General features: G+C 52.2%; 1 protein-coding gene across 1 annotated transcript; it reads right to left on the minus strand.

The window, feature by feature from the left end:
- Positions 1-408: 408 nt before the first annotated feature.
- MREG (melanoregulin) lies at positions 409-18274 on the minus strand. The gene is made up of 5 exons (XM_071562152.1): positions 18131-18274; positions 13316-13475; positions 4675-4765; positions 2899-3062; positions 409-2094 (listed from the first exon to the last, which is right to left on the minus strand). Exons 1-5 carry the CDS (start codon positions 18220-18222, stop codon positions 1960-1962), a joined length of 642 nt encoding a protein of 213 aa, XP_071418253.1. The 5' UTR covers positions 18223-18274; the 3' UTR covers positions 409-1959.
- Between the last annotated feature and the right edge of the window lie 1891 nt (positions 18275-20165).

The following is a 20165-nucleotide window of genomic DNA, read 5'->3' on the forward strand; positions in this document are numbered from 1 at the left end:
CAAGGGCTGACTTTGGGGTGGAGTCACATACCTTGGCTCGGTGTTCCTCAGACTGCCACATCTCCCTGTTCTGTAACAATTTGTTCAAATCAAACCCTGGATTTGTCCTGCACTGAAGTTTATTTTCTAAAAAAACATGGGAGGTTTTCCAAAGTGCAGCTAGAAAAAAAATAAATCAGTAGGAAAAGCCAAATCCCACCGAAATTAAATTTGATCCCCATCATCTCCTACAAAGACTCTGGTCTTAGGCTGGCAAACAACCCAATTCTTGTAAGTCAACAGGCAATTTAAATTGTGTGGAGAACAGGTTGCAGAGGCTCTACAAATACCCCAACCCTTTTGTTATCAGCAGTCAAGATAAATTTGTTACCTGAGTAGGGTTACAGAGAGAGTAAGCAAGGCTGGCTTTGTAAGGTTTTGTTTATTAAACACAACTTTTGCCAGCTTCTGAGTTGACAAAAATGCTCCCCAGGAAGACTGACAAACAGAAACAATTCATAAATATATATCTTTTTAACACTGTAGGTATAAACAAATAAAATCTCTGGTTTGCTACTTTGGGAGGTCCTGTGTAACCAGCATTTTCAACTGGCCAATTAGCAGCATGTGTGTTAATCAATGAAGAACTTCCACTTGTTTTTAAATCCAGTGTTTTAAAATTATTGCTTGTTACCAGACGAAACCCCGAGACAAAAAGGATGTTCATTATATCACCCCTGCTGGTAATGAGGACTTTTATATTGACAGTACATGCAGCTTTCTGGTGGGATTTTTTTCAGGCAATTAAGACCAAAACTTTCAGAAATTAATTGAGATGCTGGGCAACCAACCTGAGGAGCCAAATTCTCAGCAGCTCTGCCCTTGGCACCTTCCTAAACTCTGCCTTCTTTGAAGATGCCAGACTGAGCAGCCCTGACACAAACACCCCCAGAGCACTAATGGCTGGGGACAGCACCAGCTGTGACATTGCTCCAAGGCTTTGCTGCCTGGGATGAGCTCCTCTCCTGGCTCTGCTGCTCCTGCCTCCTTCCCGGATCCCCTGGGACCTGCCTGGCAGCGCTGCCATGGGCGAGGAAGAGGATGGAGTTTTAGAGGCTGGTCACTTGAGCACAAGTGCTATGAGGAAAGGTTGAGGGAGCTGGGGGTGTTTAGCCTGGGGTAGAGGAGGCTCAGGGGAGACCTCATCACTCTCTACATCTTCCTGAAAGGATGTTGTAGCCAGGTGGGGATTGGTCTCTTCTCCCAGCCAACCAGCAGTAGAACAAGAGGGCACGGGCTCAAGCTCTGCCAGGGGAAATTGAAGGTGGAGATCAGAAGAAACTTGTTTGCAGAGAGAATGCTCAGGCATTGGAATGGGCTGCCCAGAGAGGGGGTGGATTCCCCATCCCTGGAGGTTTTTTCAGATGAGACTGGACATGGCACTGAGAGCCATGATGGAGTAATCAAAGTGGAGTTGGATCAAGGGGTGGACTTGATGATCTCAGAGGTCTCTTCCAACCTGGCTGATTCTAAGGTTCTATGACTGAGGTATTTTCCCCCTCTCGCTGCTCCTCCTGGCGAGCAGGATGCAGGGATGGGGCAGTGGCAGGTCCCAGTAGGAGCTGGAAAAGCGGATCTCCTGGCAGCACTTGGAACTGGAGGCACCTCAGCCTTTGCAGTTAGGGCAGTAAGGCCTTGCGTGGCAGATTCCCCCCGTGCCTATCACATACACTACTTGGCTACTGCTCTCCCACCAGGGCTACTCTACAGCAGTTCTTGCTCCCCTCTCTTTGGGAGGACCCTGGGGCAGTGCCCGCCTGTCCGTGCCCTCCCGGTGGGCACAGCTCGCTGACCCCTGCACTCCGGCCAGCCCACTTGCTGCTCCGCAGGGAAAGAGGGAGCGGCACCACCCGTGCTGACCCCTGGGCAGAGGGGATGGGTCCCGCTGTCCGTCTCACGCCGGCCAGGGAGGGACGTCCCTCAGGGCACCACCACGGACATGCACCGTGGCACCTTCTGGCTCTCGTCCGCTCTGTCCCCGCTGGGGCGCTTGGGGTACACCGTGCTGGCCATCCTGAAGAACTCATCCGCAGCGTCCAGAGCGATGAGCCGGTCCTGCCAAAGCAAAGGGGCAGTGTCAGGCAGCTCCCTGGCCAGGGGCACAGAACACAGAATATGCCGAGTTGGAAGGGCTCCGGAGGGACCATCAAGTCCAACTTTTGGCCCTGCACAGGACCATCCCCAAGAGTCACACCCTGTGCCTTAGAGTGCTGTCCAAACACTCCTGGAGCTCTGACAGGCTTGATGCTGTGACCACTGTCCTGGGGAGACTGGTCAGTGCCACCACCCTCTGGGGGAAGAACCTTTTTCTAATATCCAACCCAAACCTCTCCTGACACACCTTCAGGTCATTCCCTTGGGTCCTGTCACCTCAGAGCAAAGTGCCTGCCCCTTCTCTTCCCCTGACAAGGGAGTTGTAACTGCATTGAGGTCTCCCTCAGTCTCCCCTTCTCCAGCTGAACACACCAAGTGCCCTCAGCTGCTTCTCACATGCTTCCCCTCAAGGTCCTTCACCACCTTCACTGCCTTCCTTTGGACACTCTCTAATGGCTTAACATGTCCTGCCTTCACAGCCACTCTCAGATTAAGCAAGGCATTAGGTCTGATCTTTTCCCATTTAGTTAACAGGATGCAAGAGCATCCAATTGCACAGGGTTAAAGGAATGTGGAATTCATGGTGCTACAACACTGACATTTCCAAGGAAGCTGAACCACCAAGCTACAAGTGCCAGGATCACTCCAGGTGCCACCATGTATTGAGCATCCTCTGGTGCATTTCACCCACTTGCCTCCCTTTGTGTGAGCTCACTGGCAGAGCTGGGGATGGCTGGGGAGGAAAGGCAAGCTCAGAGTACTCACCACCACGAAGAGGTAGCGCTCAGAAAGCTCCCAGCTGGTTGGGAAGATGTTTGTCTCTTCCGAGAGCTTTAACAAGATGTCCCGGGCTTTGCTCATGTTCTGAGAGTCGCTGATGATGCTGAGTTTGGTCACTGACAAGAGGGAGTCTGCTTCCTTCTGGAAACCTGGGAAAGAGATGTGTTACAGAAACAAGTCAAACAGGTAAGCAGGGTCATCCCTGAGCCCTCCAGGCTCTTGCAAGGTTCTCTATTTCCCCTCTATCTCAAGTGGGTGCATTCTCTACTTGCTAAAACAAAGTAGTGTTTTCCCCCAGGCTCTGTATCTGCACTTGGGGCAGGTATGAACTTGCTGGTGGGAAGAGAAAATCACAAAAGCATTCAGAGCAAGTTTGTTGCTAGTTTTCCTGAGAAAAAGTGTATGGACACACCTCCCCAGGATGTTCATCCAGCTCTTCCACGTTCCTGATGCTGCCAGAGCTTTCAGGGCTGGTGGGGCTTCCTGAGCACCCCAGTGACTACACCTATATTTTGCTGGGGGTTAACACTGATGAAACCTGTGGCAGTAATGAATGCCCAGGTAATTGTTCCTGGAGCTGTTGGCATTGATTATAGGAAGGGTATCCAGGGGAGGAAAGGGGAGGAGAATGAATGCAGGGATCTTCAAATGTAATGCCTGTCACCAACTGTTTGTTCAGCTCCAGGGGGCTGCGATGTGTCCCACATGAAAACACTTCTTAAGAGCAGTGTTCTTATGATTAAAGCAGAGGTGTAGATAACAAAAGTTGGCAGGTTTCACACCTGTTTGGCTTTGCCAAGGCCAAATGATCCCTGGCTTTGAGCCTCCCCACCCTTTGCAAAGCAGCTCCAGAGCCATGGCAGACGTGAGGGAGATGTGGCAGAGCCTTTGTCAACGTGCAGTAACAGATGGAAGGATATCAAGTGATCCCTGCCATGTTTGACCTGTACAGGCTGTGTGAGCCCCTGGGTGAGGATGAACTGGGATGCCTCATGGATTTATGATGTTCCTCCCAGCAGATGCCAGAATGGCAGGTAGGGCAGGAGTGGCTGAGATACCCATCTCTGGCTCCCAGGGATGATGTCCTTGAACACGATCACACATCCTCCTCTCATCAGTTGCCAACCACGTCCAGAGCTTGATGCAAGTCACCCAGCTGCTGTGCCAGCATGGCACATCCTGAGTGTCACATGCTGGACACTTGGGAAAACCCCAATGTCAAAACCATCCCTGCCTTCTTCACAGCACCAGAGGAGGAAGCTCACTTGAGCTTGGACACAGCCAGAGGGCCTCTGTGGAGCAATGCCATTTGCTGGAAGAATATTTAAAATCCACTTGAGAGCAAACAAAGTGAGTGGTTTAGCTCTGATCAGCTGCCATGGGCTAAGGAAGCAAAATAGATCCTATCTGAAAGGAATATTCATTCCTTCCTGCCTGTCTTGTTTAGAAAAACCCAGGGTGAACTCCCACTGCAAAGCTTCCACAAGGAAGCTCGAATGGATGACTGTGCATGTTGTTATGGGCTTGGAAGGTGCTCGTGGTTCATGGGCTCTGTGACGTGCCTGCAGACACGGTGGCCTCGTCTCCTCCCAGCCCTGCCTGAGCCTCCCACAGGCTCACAGACATCCCTCACCAACCTCCTTTTATTTCCCTCCATTTCTCCTCTACCAGACTTATTTTGTGGAGCTGCTCCCATGCTCAGCCACGGTGAGACCCCTCCTTTGGCACCACAGAAATGACACCCTTTTGTCCTCAGCTTACCTAAATCCTCCAAAATGTGTTTCCACCTGCTCCTCACTTCTTTGCGGGTCTGTCGTAAGGTATAAATGTCATAGTTGAGCTTTTGCCATTCCTGCAAAGCAAAGAGATAAGAGACACTCAGTCTTTTGAATCTATGCTTTCCAGGGGATTTCAGCTTTTAGGAACAGAGCCAGGATTGCACTGTTAAGGTAGGCACTGGTTGCTGACCCTGGAAAAAATTACCCTGACCAGCAGAGAATACTTGGCTTAACATTAGGTACAGCATCTGTATCTTCTCTGTTCAAAACAGCTTCCACTTACCCTGAAATGACAGAATTTAACTTATGTGTTGCTGACAACCAAAGTGGTCTCCTCAGTCAGACATGGAGAATAAAATTCCAGCTCTGTGCTGGTCATTGTAATGCTGTCCTAGGTTGGGGAACAACATAAACTCCAAATGTAGCTCACCTGAGAGACCTGAGTGTCCATAGTCCCTTCATCCCAAACTTTGACAACTTAGCTAATATCAAAACCTGAGCCTATGAAAATACCTTATTTGGCCTTTATGGCTTGAGAAGCCACAACCAGGAGTTAGTAAATACCTTCTACAACCCCCTGAAACACTTTATTTTCATATCCTTGCAGTTAAACTGGCACAGTACATTTTCTTACAGCCACGGGAGAAGAGAAATTTGGGACAAAGTTCCTTCTCTCAGTATGGTCACACATACAAGGGCTTCTACCAACTGCTCAGCCCTCTCTCTGGCATTGAACTGAGTAGGCAGGTGTTCAAAAGAACCAGAAAACAAGAAAGTAGACTTTCAAAATATTGAGGTACCCTTTTCTAAAGAGAACAGAGGTGCACATGGATGGCTGAGGGCTGAACTGGAGTCATCTGACATAATAACTCTTATTGGCCCCAGTTGCTGCAGTTAATGCCTCACTTCACTGTGCAGCTGAAATCCTTGCCCTGGACCTCCAGCTTCACGGGACACTGTCCAAGAGGGAAGGGTTTGAGTTTATTTATTAAAGTCACACCAGCACATTTAAACACATCTGCACAAGGTTAGTGGTGGGCTTGGCAGTGCTGTGCTAATGGTTGGACTTAAAGATCTTAGACAGCTTTTCCGACCTCAATGATTCTATGATCCCATGATTCCACAAGCACACATTCCTGTGGAAATGCAGTTATTCTGCAGGAGAACCAGGAGTGCTTTTCCTAGTGGAGTTTAATCGATGCACTCACTGCAGAGAGTGCATTTTTAGCAGCAGCCCCCCAGCAGGTCACAGCATCACCCTGATAACTTCCTTGCAGTAACAACCTTAATTAATCTCATTTCTCAGCAACAGATTACCTAGATGGACTCCTGTAGAATAAACAGGTGTTAATCTGTGCCATCACCCTGAGATTTTCCTACACAACACGCTGGGTTCAGAGCAGATAAACGATGGCCACAAAGGTCAGCTGCGTGTTAGAAATCCTGCTGTTTGCTGATACCTGCTGCCTGAAAGAGCTGACTTCATCCATAAGGAGCTGAAGATTCCTCAGTGGTTTTTTCCTGACACACCCTGACTGCAGAGAATTAAAAGCCAAGCCTGTTTTCCTGTTGATCAGCCATAGCTGCAGGAAGCCCTTGGAGATTACACTTTGGAAAAAGCAGCCAGCAGGGTTAAGACACTGGTGACTTCAGGTCAGGAGAGCAGGGGAAACCAGCTCTGCCTGCAGCCACTTGATCCCAGAGAGCAAAATCCCCTTTGGCTCCAGCTTTGTGCTGCTGCTCCCCATCAGCCAGAGGCACATTTCCCTCTGGGCTGTGGTGGCACTTGAAAAAAGCTTTCCTGTTTGCACAGGAGTGGAAAGGAAAAGAGTGGGTTTATTGTGTTAAAGCTTTGTGGGAAGTTTATTGAACACTTGGAAGATTTTAGAAAGAGACTAAAAAGCTGTAGGATGTCTTGTTCCTCACTGGCAGGGATTCCTTGGAAACATTTCAGCCCTCCATGACCCCATGGAACCAGCAGAAAGGAGAGTGAGCCAGTCTGGGGGTGCTGGTGGGGGAATAAGCAGCACGTCTCTGCCCTCCCACAGAAATAAACAAGTGCTTTAACGCAGACACTCGATCCAGACAGCCACTGTGATCCCAGTCGTGCTCACACTGTGGAATTAGTGAGCTGGGGGGAGCTGGGAAAGGTGCTGCTCTCCTCAAAGCGTGGTTTGGTGGCAGCAGCTTTCAGGGCTGCAGGGATTTACCCCATGGTAGCGACCCAGACTCCTCACTAAGCACTGTGAGCTGTGCTTAGCATGCAGGGAAGCTGCTCCTGATTTTCTCTGGATTAACTGCAGTGTGTTTTCCCTTGTCTATTTTTGTTTTAAGGGAATCTGGGTTATGGCTTTCTCGTACGCCGAAATCACTGCGTTGTGTTATGGAAGTGAACTCGGTGCATTGTCAGTCCCAGGGGGGCTCTAACAGGGTCCTGTCAATGAGGAACTTGGGGAGTGTGCAAAGGAACTGCTTCAGTACAGAAAATGATGCTTAGTGGTTGTGCCTGGGAGGGACCTCTTGTTCCAGAGGGATTTCTTTTGCCTGAGCATGGAGCTGAATGCATTTGTATTTCTGTAGAGAAACCTGGGAGGAGGAGGATGCACATGGTGCCAGTTGTGGAAAAGCAACTAGAGAAGCAGAGTTCTGGGCCCCTCAGTTGAGGAAAGAGATTGAGGGGCTGGAGCGGGGCCAGAGAAGAGCAACGAGGCTGGAGAAGGGACTGGAGCACAAGTGCTGTGGGGAGAGGCTGAGGGAGCTGGGGGTGTTTAGCCTGGAGAAGAGGAGGCTCAGAGGTGACCTCAGCACTGTCTGGAACTGCCTGAAGGGAAGTTCTGGCCAGGTGGGGGTTGGTCTCTTCTCCCAGGCACTCAGCAATAGGACAAGGGGGCACGATGGGCTCAAGCTCTGCCAGGGGAAATTGAAGGTGGAGATGAGAAAAAGCTTGTTTGCAGAGAGAGTGCTCAGGCATTGGAATGGGCTGCCCAGAGAGGGGGTGGATTCCCCATCCCTGGAGGTTTTTCAGCTGAGCTTGGCCGTGGCACTGAGTGCCATGATCTGGTAAAGGGACTGGAGTTGGACCAAGGGTTGGACTCGATGATCTCGGAGGTCTTTTCCAACCCAATCCATTCTATGATTCTATTCTATGATTCTATGATTATCAGGATGGGGTGGGGCTGAGCTCACAAAGGGACTCGTGCCCTGCTCTCTCTCTCCCTCAGAAACCACTGGGTTTTCCCAGGCAATTCCTTGTAGCAGAGACACCCTGACTGCTGTGGGCTGTCCTCTCTGTGGCTTTAATGAGGAAATAAACTTCAGAGCACCGTGCCATCCCTGAAATTATTCTAAAAAGCATCTCCCCTGAACTACACAGCAGAGGAAGAGCAAAGCTTGTCCCACCCATGCATAGGCATGGGCAACATCAGAGGCTTTGGGGAGGGTGTTCCCCACACACATCCCATGAGTCACCAGCACTCATGACCTGTGGAGGGAGCGACTTGGAGGGCCCAAGTGGCATCACGAGGCTGAGGCTGCTCAGCACCACAGGGCAGGCTGTGGCTCCACACCAAATTCCTCTCCCACAGTTCCTTGGAAAGGTCAGTGTAACTTCTGGAGTGGTGAGGAGGCTTCTTGTGCACAGAACTGGGAAAGTGCAGCAGGAGACTGGTCTGCACCAAACCTCCCGGTGTTTCTGTGGGTCTGGGACATCCCGGCAATGCATCCAAATGCAGTCCTTTAAGAAAATCACCCTGTTGCCAAAATCTGAATTAACCACAGGAGATCAGGATGCCGTTCCCAGCCCTGTTTCTTGCAACCAGTTTTGCCCTTTTAAACCTACAGAGTAGGGCACAACATATACCAGTAGGGGCTTGAGAAAACTCTGTGTATATGGGATAAGAATATCCCTGGAGCAGCAGGAAAACCCCTCTACCTCTCTTCTCTATGTGCTCAGCCCTTCACATGTTTACCTGGAAAACTTCCCCAGACTCTCTAGTGTGACACACTAAATCTGGAAATGCCAAATGGCATGAAATGAGCCAGGCTGGTCCATAACTCAGAGCTCTGTGGGAAGATGTGCCAAGAGAACAAGCTAGACTGTCCAACTTCTCATCCTGATCCTATGAAAATTTACTAATTAGGAAGGAGCTTTCTTCATGTTGCCAAAGCAATTCTCTACCAAAGCTTTCCCTTTACTCCCTTAAAAGCAATTGGGGTCACTGTTCTGTTCAGGAGTTTTTTTGGAAATGAGGTAAAAACAGAGTTATCAGGGAAAGATGCAAAGTCCCAGTCCAGGCAGGTACCAGGCCACATCCTGGGATACTCCTGCTCCGGATCCACTGGAAGTAGTTGAGCAAATACAAACTACAGATCCATCAATGGAGACCTCAGCTTAGCATAAGCTTAAATTGGATTCATTTTCAGAGAGGCATGCAGGCACTAAGAATGTCTGTTCTGGGCTCCCCGAGCAGCATCCCCAGCCCTGGATAAATCCCATCACCTCCCTGTGCCCCAGAAACAGCTTGTCACAACACTGACCTTCTCTGTAACCTGGTTAAAAAAGAATAATCCTGTCAGAGAGCAGGAGGAAGAAGAAAAATTGTCCTTGTCAGTTCATTAATGGGCTTTTCAGGAGGATGGTGTTGCTCTGCCAGCCAGGCCCTTGGCAGGGTTCAGGCTGAGGAATTGCCTTTGCTAGTGGGCTTTATGAGCCCACCTTCCCCAATGCAATAAGGCAAAACAGAGAAATGCTACAGCAAGCCATAGGAATAGGGGTTTTTATCTCAGTCATAATGCAAAATCCCCCCTGAGCTTCTGTTCACAGAGCTGTGGCACAGCTGCTCTGAGTCTGGCTCCTTCTCTGAGCCTGGCTCCACCACAGGACATGGAGAAACAAGCTGCCCCTCATGGAGAGGGTTATCTGCCACATCACACACATGAGCCCAGCAACACCCCCAGTGCAGCTTTGCTGCTCATTTCACTTGCAGGTTTGGGATTTACTTTTTACCACAACAGATTAAATGATGCTGCAGAGCTGGAGGAGGAATAAAACCCATTTTTCCCATATTTGAAACACTGATCCCAGCCTTCAAAAGCTTTGATGACAGCTCTGATCTCCAACGTCACCCTGAATTTGGGCTGGAGCTGCCAAATTTCCCAGGGCATGGCTGTCCAAAGGGGCAGGGGGAAGAAACAACTCTGCATAGGTCGGGTGTGGGTCCAGCCCCATGGTGGGGGCAAGGAACTGACCCCTAGGGAGGAACCAGCACTGCTGAGATAAAGCACACACGATGTAGAGTGACCTGCTCTTTGGGATCCTTCCAGAGTCCTGTGCTAGGAAATCCCTGGGATAAAGAGGGAATGGCAAAGCAGTGAGTGCACTGCAGGCCAAAATTTTATTCTCCTTTTCTTCTCTCAGAACTTCTCTTAAAAACATATTTCTTTAAGAACTGTTTCAAAAACGTTACTTCTGCTTCACATAAATTCTCCTTAAGTATGCAAACATTTTTGCTTCATATCTTGACTGGTTTTTAATGCATAATTTTTAGGGGCCTATTTTCATAACCACAACTTTTTTAATCTCAGTTCTGAAGAAGTCCTGTGAATCAGTCTCTTAAATGGCAAAATTACAATTAATGATCTTGCCCACAAAGCTTGGGAAAAACTCTGTGTCCCTGCCCACAGAAGAGAGATTGGAACTACATGATCTTTAAGGTCTTTTCCAACACAAACCATTCTGTGATTCTTCGTTAAATGAAGAAGAAAGACAAGCAGTAGTTCTCCTTTCAGTCAGTTTTAACCACAGGAAAAAAGGGCCCATGGTTTCATAACACTTGTGCACTGCACAAAGAAGCTGTTCCTCCAGCCCCTGTCCTGCAGCATCCACATGGTCTCCCTGGGGACTCTGGGAACAGAGCAGGCCCCAAAGCAGATTATGGCTTTTGCAGCCCAGAGCTTTTCTGCAATTAGACTTTTTTTCTTTCTCTTTCTCAAGTCTCATTAGGAGGGGAGGGCACTGCAATCTGGCCTAGTTTTAAAATGTTTGCTGGAGTAAGGAGAGATTTTGGCCAGAGCCAAATGCAGGAATGTTGGCTTTGCCAGCCAAGTCCCTCCCTGTCCTGCCACCCAGAAAGAGCTGCAGCTGGAAACTCCAACAGCCTGCTGGGTTATGTGGTGCCTCAGTTTCCCCAGCTGTGCAAGGGAGGCAGCAGAGCAGCCAACAGCCCCAAGCTGCAACAGTGCCATAACTCAAATCAAGTGTCCTGTGCACTGGCTTTCCTCAAAGGTGGCCTGATGTTGTACCCTCAGGCTTCTCACAACTGCACTGCTTACAAACCCAGGGTTTGTGATCCTACATTTGCTGTGGAGAGAAGCCCCGTGTGTTTTGGGGTTTCCTTTTCCTCTGGCAGGCACAGCAACTGCTCAGAGCCTCTAAAATCCTTGTGGATACGCTGAAGGCAGGGAGGAAGGGTTGGATTTAGGACAAGCAGGCACACTGGGTTAGGATAGGCAGGCACAGGAGCACTCACTCTCCTGCTCACCCACAACTGCTGCTCTCCTCTGCAGCCAGAAGGGGCTGCCACACAGCACTCCCATGCCCAAGGAGAAGGCTTTTTAGCAGTCTGGCCACTTATGATACTTTTTTATAAATCATACCAGTTTCCAGGAGGCCTGGCTCGTCATGAGCCCTAAATCAAGCTGAAAGGCTGCTTGAATGGGGATTCTGGCCAGTTGTATACAAGGATTGCATTATCTCATTTGACTTTTAACCTCACTGGAGTTTAAGGCTTGCTGTGAAAGCTGAGCTAGCTTTTGGTTCAAGGGGACTACCACAGGAGGAAGAGTCACACTCTTGCAGACTGTTGGATGAAGTGAGATTGTGTTGCAATTAGATGTGAAACCCCCAGGCCTTCCTGCAAACATTCTGGAGTCAGAGCAATCAGAGGGGGAAAACGTGTCACTGTTTACCACAGCCTGCTCCTAATCAGGCCACTGAAATCTCCTTTGCACTGAAGGGCCTTAGCAAAGGAAATCAGGACTGCAAAACAGCCTTTATGTAACAGCAGTGATTTTTCCCTTGCACAGTAAGAGCTGTGCCAGGTCTCTGCTTCCCAATAATTGCCGTACAACCCACTGGAGAAGGATTGAACTTGACACGTTGCCGGAGCAGCAGCTCCGCTCCCAGCGCTGCCTCTGCCGGGCAAACGCCACGGCAGGCAGGGATAATGCCAGCCTGGCATGGAAAGGACAAACTGGGGGTCCAAACTGGGGAAACGGGGCTGCGGGTCCCAGCACTTCCAGCACGTTTTGTGGTGGAGGGGGTTGAGGTGCTCCCAGGGGATTGTTCCTGTGCATGTTCTAGTGACAATGAATGCCTGGGAAACCTCCCTGGAGATCTCTCTGCTTCCTGAGACATGTGAAACAAATGCTTCTTGTCCTCTCTAAAGCATCTTCCTCACGTTCTCCCCATTTCCTGCCACTACCTTTCCCTTTTTATCTCTTCTATTCCTCCTCCCAGTTTCCTTCCCCAAGAGGTTTGTTTGTCCTTGGTCTCCATCTGAAGTCTACCTTGTGTCCTTTCCCACATCCCTGGATATAGCCAGCCCATCACTGGCCTTCAGACTTCCCTGGTTTCCAAGTGTCAGCTGCTCTGTTCCCTTCCTCCTCCAGGGAAGGGATATAACCCTTGGGTTTGGCTGACCAAAGATGTACAGAAACAGATACCCAGTGAAGGGGATCTGGAGGCGGGAACAAAAGTTGCTCAATGGGATAATGCCCTGGGAGGGCACTAAAAGTATCCAAGACAAGGAGAGCAGAGATTCACAAAACAGAGGAAGATGAAACTGAGGGTACCAAGGATGAGAAAAGCATCACAGCTCAGGGTGACTCTTCCTGGTTCAGGTGCCAGAGACACCCCTGGGCTACCCAAGGATGAGATGGCCACAGACCCATCCAAACCAGGATAAAGTCTGGAGGGTGATGGAACAGATGGGAGGACCTGATACCTTCATGACCCACACTGGGGGACTTTGAGGTATTTACAGCAGCTTAAATCAAGGAAGGACATGGACCTGTTGGACTGTGTCCAGAAGAGGCCACCAGATTGATTAGAGGGATGGAATACCTCTCCTATGGGGAAAGGCTGAGAGAATTGGGATTATTCAGCCTGGGGAAGAGAAGCTCTGGGGTGACCTGATTGTGGCCTTCCAGCACCTAAAGGGGCTCACAGGAAAGATGGAGAGAAACTATTTACAAGGGCTTGGAGTGACAGGACAAGGGTTGATGGCTTCAAACTATAGAGAGTAGGTTTAGATTAGATATTAGGAAGAAACACTTCCCTGTGAGGGTGGGCAGGCCCTGGCACAGGGAGCCCAGAGAAGCTGTGGCTGCTCCATCCCTGAAAGTGTCCAAGGCCAGGTTGGACAGGACTTGGAGCAACCTGGGCTGGTGGGAGGTGTCCCTGCCCATGGCAGGGGGTGGAATGAGATGAGACTTCAGTTCCCTTCCAACCCAACCCACCCTGTGATTCTGTGATTAAACAGAAGTGCTGCCAAAGCATGCAATGAGCCCAACGTGTGATGGAACCTCCATGGTGAGCCCGAGCGCTCGGACCGGCACTGCCTCACCTCTGAGTCCTTGTCCAGCTGGTTCCTGACCACGATCATGTTGTACAGCACGCGGTCGTCGTCCGACTCGGTGTGGGTCACGTCGTGGGGGGTGCTCCACAGGTTCTGCTCCTCATCCCGCGCCAGCGTGGCCCCGAACGACGCGTAGGGGTTGTTGTTGCTGCAGAGAGGGGCAGAGGCCAGGCAGTGTCAGCACCACATTGCCTCCCTGTGCCTTCCCAGGGAAAAGTGCCCACTGCTCTGGCACAGAATCATAGAATGGATTGGGTTGGAAAAGACCTCCGAGATCATCAAGTCCAACCCTTGGTCCAACTCCAGTCCCTTTACCAGATCATGGCACTCAGTGCCACGGCCAAGCTCAGCTGAAAAACCTCCAGGGATGGGGAATCCACCCCCTCTCTGGGCAGCCCATTCCAATGCCTGAGCAGTCTCTCTGCAAACAAGTTTTTTCTGCTCTCCAACTTCAATTTCCCCTGGCAGAGCTTGAGCCCATCGTGCCCCCTTGTCCTATTGCTGAGTGCCTGGGAGAAGAGACCAACCCCCACCTGGCCAGAACTTCCCTTCACGCAGTTCCAGACAGTGCTGAGGTCACCTCTGAGCCTCCTCTTCTCCAGGCTAAACACCCCCAGCTCCCTCAGCCTCTCCCCACAGCACTTGTGCTCCAGTCCCTTCTCCAGCCTCGTTGCTCTTCTCTGGCCCCGCTCCAGCCCCTCAATCTCTTGCCTCAACTGAGGGGCCCAGAACTGAACACAACACTCAAGGTGTGGCCTCCCCAAGGCAGAGTCCAGAGAAAGGGTCACTGCCCTGGGCCTGCTGGCCACGCTACTTTGGATCCAGGCCAGGATCCCCTTGGCCTTCTTGGCCACCTGGGCACACTGGTGGCTCCTCTTGAGCTTCCTGTCCCTCAGTCCCCCCAGGTCCCTCTGCCTGGCTGCTCTCCAGCCACTCTGTGCCCAGCCTGGAGCGCTGCAGGGGTTGGGGTGGCCAAAGGGCAGGACCTGCACTTGGTCTTGTTGAACTCCATCCCATTGCAATCAGCCCATCTCTCCAGTCTCTCCAGATCCCTCTACAGAGACCTCCTGCCTTCCAGCAGGTCGACACTCCCTCCCAACTTGTTGTCATCCCCTCTCACAGCCCACTTTCCTGCCCAGGACAGGGAAGGAAGGATTGCAGTGGGGAATTGGAAGAGAGGCAGAATTTTTACCTTAACAAACATCCTGACCACACAAGCCATGGCTCAAACCAGGCAGTGCCACCAGGAAAGTCAAGAGACACATGAATTTGATAAAGACATTGGATATTATTTGAGCAACTAGGCTGGAAGAACTGGGAGCATCCATCTGCCAGGGTGAAAGCTGGCATCTTCCCATTGCTCCCACAGCTTCCTGCCTTCCCACCTTGTGGGTGGCACCTCTGCTTAGGGCAGGGAGTTGGAACTGAATAATCTTTAAGGTCCCTCCCAACACAAACCGCTCTGTGATGATGAAACTGCTCCAGCTGCCCCTGCTCAAGCAGGGATTGGATTCTCTGCAGAGGTCCAGGACCATGTCTGTGAGGGACCCTGAAGCTCTGTTTTCTCCCCAGCAGCCCAATTCCTACCAAACCAAGCAGGCAATCCCTGCAGGTGCCCCCTACCCCAGCAGCTCCTCCCTCAGAGAGACAGCGATGTGCTGAGCCACACAAGGACCACCAAGAAACAGAAAGGACATTTATCCCCATCTTTACGTGGACATGGAAACATCCCCAGCATGTTTGTGTGTGGGCTTTATTTGCTTAGCAGTCAACAAAGCAGAGTGTCATCTTCTGGGAAGGCTGTTCCTTGGGAAGGCAGGGAGCTTTTTTCTGCACAGGGGGCAGTTCTGTGTTTTATGGATTTATGTTGCCATTGGGATGTGCATTTTTTTAATAGGGATACTAACTTGTGCCAGGAGAACTTTCATCAGGGGATTTCCATAAAGTGTCTCATCAGGATGTCCAGGCACTTGAGCAGGACAATCAAAGTGCAGAACTATTTTAGGCCTTACCCAATAGTCTCCTCAGCCACCCTGTGGCAATCCCCGCTCAGTTCTTGTTAGAACAACCCACTGTTTATTTTGTTTGCTATCCAAAGCCCATTCCTTTTGCCAGGAACCTACCCCATGAAACCTCAGATAACACTATGGGCACTGTGATGGCAAGCCATAAAAAGATGCTAAAAGGAGCTCTAGCACACAGATGAAACAGAAAAAAAAATAATTCCCATCAGCATTCCTGCAGGAAGGTTAATTAGCCTTCCAACAAACCAAAAACCTGAGCAACAGGTAATAAGAAAAATGATAATCTCTTACAATCTCTCATTAAAGACAAGCAAACAAGGTAACTTGGAGGGTGTGGATAACTCAGCCATCCCTACACCAGAACCAGCACAGCTTTGCTCAAACTGCTTTTCCCTTGTGGACCAGACAGGACCCCAGCGTGGAAAGGATCACTCAGGAGCCAGATGTGCCATCAACATGAGTTCAGCCCCATCCTGTCTTCAACAGGCTTCTTCCCACTCAGGGATTTACCAGTACTCTTAATACATGAATTACTTAAAGCACCAGTATTTGGCAATAGCACTCCCACACCTGAGCTGTTCCCAGCCACTCCCTCCCTCCCAGCTTCCCAGTGCATCCCGATTTCCAAATCACAGCATGGAGCATCCAGCAGCCTGTAAGGAATGCAGGCAGTGCCCAGGAATCAGCAAATCCATACAGTCAGAGAGCTCTGTCAACAACTCTTGCAAGCAACACTGAAAAGGAAGAAATGGGAGCAAAAAAGGAACACATGAACAGCAGCTGCTCTGCAGGTTACAGGAATCTCTGTGGGACCACAAGGGACTCAGACCATTTCACACTCTGGATTTTATCCAGAAAATGGTGAGCACTAATGCTTCATCAACAGATTTCTTCTCCAGGGGACTTTGAGTCCACATTAAACTCATTTTGGGATTTGGACCCCAAAATATTTAGTTTATTTTCATCCTGAGTACACCATCCGAGCCAGACCCCACCTTTGCACATCAAGAGACAGCCAGGCAGTCTGGATGCTTTGCCACACCAGCAACACCAGGTCACCAAAACCTGAAACTCAGCTAAAAATCTGAAATCTCAAGCAAGTCACTCATTTCATACAAAGCTGCAATAAAAATAAAAATAAAACCAGCAAGCTCCTGAAAGATCCCTGCTATGAAGTAAAACCCAAAAGCCACCCAAGGAGCAACAGGCCAGTGATTGGGCTGTTAGATTAATTATGCTGGCACACTCCTACAAGAGCAGGTGCCTTTCGAATTCCCAGAATTTACAGAGGCTTTCCTACTAATAGCAAGCATTAATTGGATCGCTGGTTACTAAAGAAAGGAGCCAGGTGAGGGACAGCCACTGTGGCAGCAGGAAGGAGCCTCTCCACATGTGTGCTCAGCTCCCGGCAGGTTAATGCCAATTTCCTGGGCTGGACACCTCATGCTCGGGATTATCTGGTAATTATTTAGGTAACTGCTTTAACAGCGCGAAATCAGGACGTTTCAAGCCCTGTCACCAGCTCTGCTTTTGCCTGACACCTATGTAGGGCACACCGGGAGCGTCCCACACTCCCCTGGATACGCCTCAGTCGCCCTGGTGACGCAGGGAGGGCACGGTCCCTGCCCCATCCCAGCGCTGGGATACCCACTGGTGATGCCGGGATCGTGCCTGGGAGCGGGGGAAGGAGGGAAAGGCGCCGCAAACCCCCTGCACGGGTGTTTTAAAGCATGCGAACGCTCCTCACATTCTCCCGCAGCTCACAGCTCCACGACTCAGGGCTTTATCTTCTCACACAACCCCCAACCTCACGGCTCTGTGCACAAAGCAGATGCGACCGACAGCGGGAGAGAAAGATCTGCTCCCTGGAGACCTCTCATACAGCTACGGCTGTGCGTCCTCAGCTCCTCTGCAGCATCCCTGGATGGGGACAGCCTGAGAGAGCTGGGGCTGTTCAGCCTGGAGAAGAGAAGGTTTTAGGGAGACTTTGTAGCTCCCTCCACTGCTTAAAGGGGGCTTGTAAAAAAGAGGGAGAGCGACCTTTTACATGGGCAGATAGTGATAGGACAAGGGGGAATGGTCTTAAAAGAGAGATTCAGATTAGATGGTTTGAAGAAATTCTCCCCTGTGTGGGTCATGAGGCCCTGGCACGGGTTGCCCAGAGAAGCTGTGGCTGCCCCATCCCTGGAAGTGTCCAAGGCCAGGTTGGACAGGGCTTGGAGCAACCTTGCGCTGGTGGAAAGTGGCACAGGGGTGGAACACGATGATCCTTATGGTCCCTTCCAACCCAAATCATTCTGTGATTCTATCACCCTGATCCCGACCCGGGAACTGAGCTCTGCACAGCGCAGAGCTGCCTGACGGTGAGATCTGATCCCTTTTTGTTCAGTGTCTCAGCCTCCTCTATTGAAATCCCATCGTGGGAAGACAAGCGCTGGGCCGTCCCTATGGACCGGGAGCACGGGGAACACAAAGAGATGCCACTCTCCGTTCACTCCCAGCACCCTCACGGCAGAACATCCCTCTCTCGGCAGCATTCCGAGGGCACCGCGGGCGGGCAGGAGGAACCCAGCCCCTGTGGCAGCCAACCCCGGCGGAAAGGGCACGGGAAGCCGCTTGCTGGCGCCGCTGGAAGATCCCTACGGAGCCCCGAGCGCTCTGGCAGGGGATGCCCAGCCCCAGTGACAGTGCTGGGAGCACAGCGGGGCTCCGGCGCGGCTGGGGAGCGGGAACCGGGGTGGGCGCATCCCCCGCCGCGGGGGCCGGGCCGGGGTCTCACCTGAGCAGGGGCTCCTTCTCGGGCGGCGCCGCGTCCCCGCCGCAGCATCCGCAGCAGCCGCCGAGCGCTCGCAACCAGGCCCGCAGCCCCATCGGCGCCGCCGAGAGCCGCGCAGGGCGGGCCGGCCCGGCGGGCCCTCCCCCGCAGCGGGGCCGGGCCGGGCTCGCACCGCCCCGCCGCCCTGCCCCGCTCCGCCCCGCCGCCCTGCCCCGCACGGCACGGCCCCGCCGTCCTGCCCCGCACCGCCCCGCTGCCCTGCCCCGCTCGGCACGGCACGGCCCCGCCGTCCTGCCCCGCTCCGCCCCGCCGCCCTGCCCCGCACGGCACGGCCCTGCCGTCCTGCCCCGCACCGCCCTGCCCCGTTCCACCCCGTCGCCCTGCCCCGCACGGCACGGAACGGCACGGCCCCGCCGTCCTGCCCCGCACCGCCCCGCCGCCCTGCCCCGCACGGCACGGCACGGCCCCGCTGTCCTGCCCTGTTCCACCCCGCCGCCCTGCCCCGCACGGCACGGCACGGCCCCGCTACCCTGCCCTGCCCCGCACCGCGCCGCCGCCCTGCCCCGCACGGCACGGCCCCGCCGTCCTGCCCCGCACCGCCCCGCTGCCCTGCCCCGCTCGGCACGGCACGGCCCCGCCGTCCTGCCCCGCACCGCACCGCACCGCCGCCCTGCCCCGCACGGCACGGCACGGCCCGACCCCATGGGAGCGGCTGCTGCCGCGCCGGCTCAGCCACGGGGTTGCTGCGCCCTCCTGCATCCTTGTGCATACTCCTTGAGCCACCCTCCTGTATCCTTTTCCTGCATCCTGCGGCATCTCCTGCACCTCCCCCTTCACCCCTATGCATCTTCTTACACCGTCCTGCATCCTCCTTGAACAACCCTCCTGCATCTTCCTCCTGCGTGTTCCCGCACTCCTCTGCAACCTCTGCACCTTCCTGCACCCTCTTTGAACTACCCTCCTCCACCTTCCTCCTGCATCTTCCTCCTGTCTGTTCCCGTGCCCTCCTGCATCTTGCTGCACCTTCCTGCATCTTCCTTCTGCACCCTCCTGCATTCTCTCACATCCTGCAACACCCTTCTGCATCCCGAAGCACCCTCCTGTACTCTCTCTGCTGCACCTTCCTGTACCCTCTGGCATCCCCACGTGCCCTCCTCCATCCCACTGCATCCTCATGCACACCCTGCACGCTCCTGCATCCTCCCACTCCCTCCAACAGGGAGCAGGAGGGTCCTCATGCACCCTCTTGCATTTTCCCACTTCCTCCTCCGTGCTTCCTCACCCTCCTGCATCCTACCACACCCTCTTGCTTTTCCTTGTGCTCTTCTGCATCTGCAGCACCTTCCTGCATCCTCCTCCACCCTCTTGCATCCTCACACCCACTGCCACACCCTCCTGCACCCTCCTTGATGCCACATTGCCCAGCATTTGCAGCCTCCAGCCCTCGTGCCATCACTGAAACAGACCATCACTGGCCAGCGTGGCATGGCCAGAAGCAAAAATCCCTCCTTTCCAGCCCTCCACAGGGTTGTATCTGGGAACTGCAGTGGGAAATGGGCAGACGTGATGGACCCAGATGTCTCCTGGTACAGGGGCTTTTGGAAGAAGAAAAGAGCCTAAAATATTGCTCCCCCTTTCCCCTTTATTTCTCCCTATCCTACAATAAATATTCCTATCACATGCCTAGCTGGGATTCCAAGAAGAAAACCCTAAACTCTGAATTAAGACAATCCTGGATCTCATGTAGATGCCACAGATTTGTTTGCATTTCAGAACAGCCCATCAGGCAGCAGCCAGACCCAACTCTGGTTTGGCCATGTACGTCCCCAAGAGTGTTTAATTTTACTACAGCAGCTTCCCAACACCACTGGATCTTTTGCATATGCCAGCAGATATAATAATATCATCTACTAGATCCTTGTATATCCTCCAGCCTGCACACTCAAGGAAAGGTGAAATAAGATCAATTTGCACTCACATTTCTCTCCCTCTTTTCAGTTTCAAAGTTGTTAATCCATCAGCAGGGGATCATGTCCTC

The sequence above is a fragment of the Pithys albifrons genome, chromosome 8, assembly GCF_047495875.1.
Source record: "Pithys albifrons albifrons isolate INPA30051 chromosome 8, PitAlb_v1, whole genome shotgun sequence".
Lineage (NCBI taxonomy): Eukaryota > Metazoa > Chordata > Aves > Passeriformes > Thamnophilidae > Pithys > Pithys albifrons.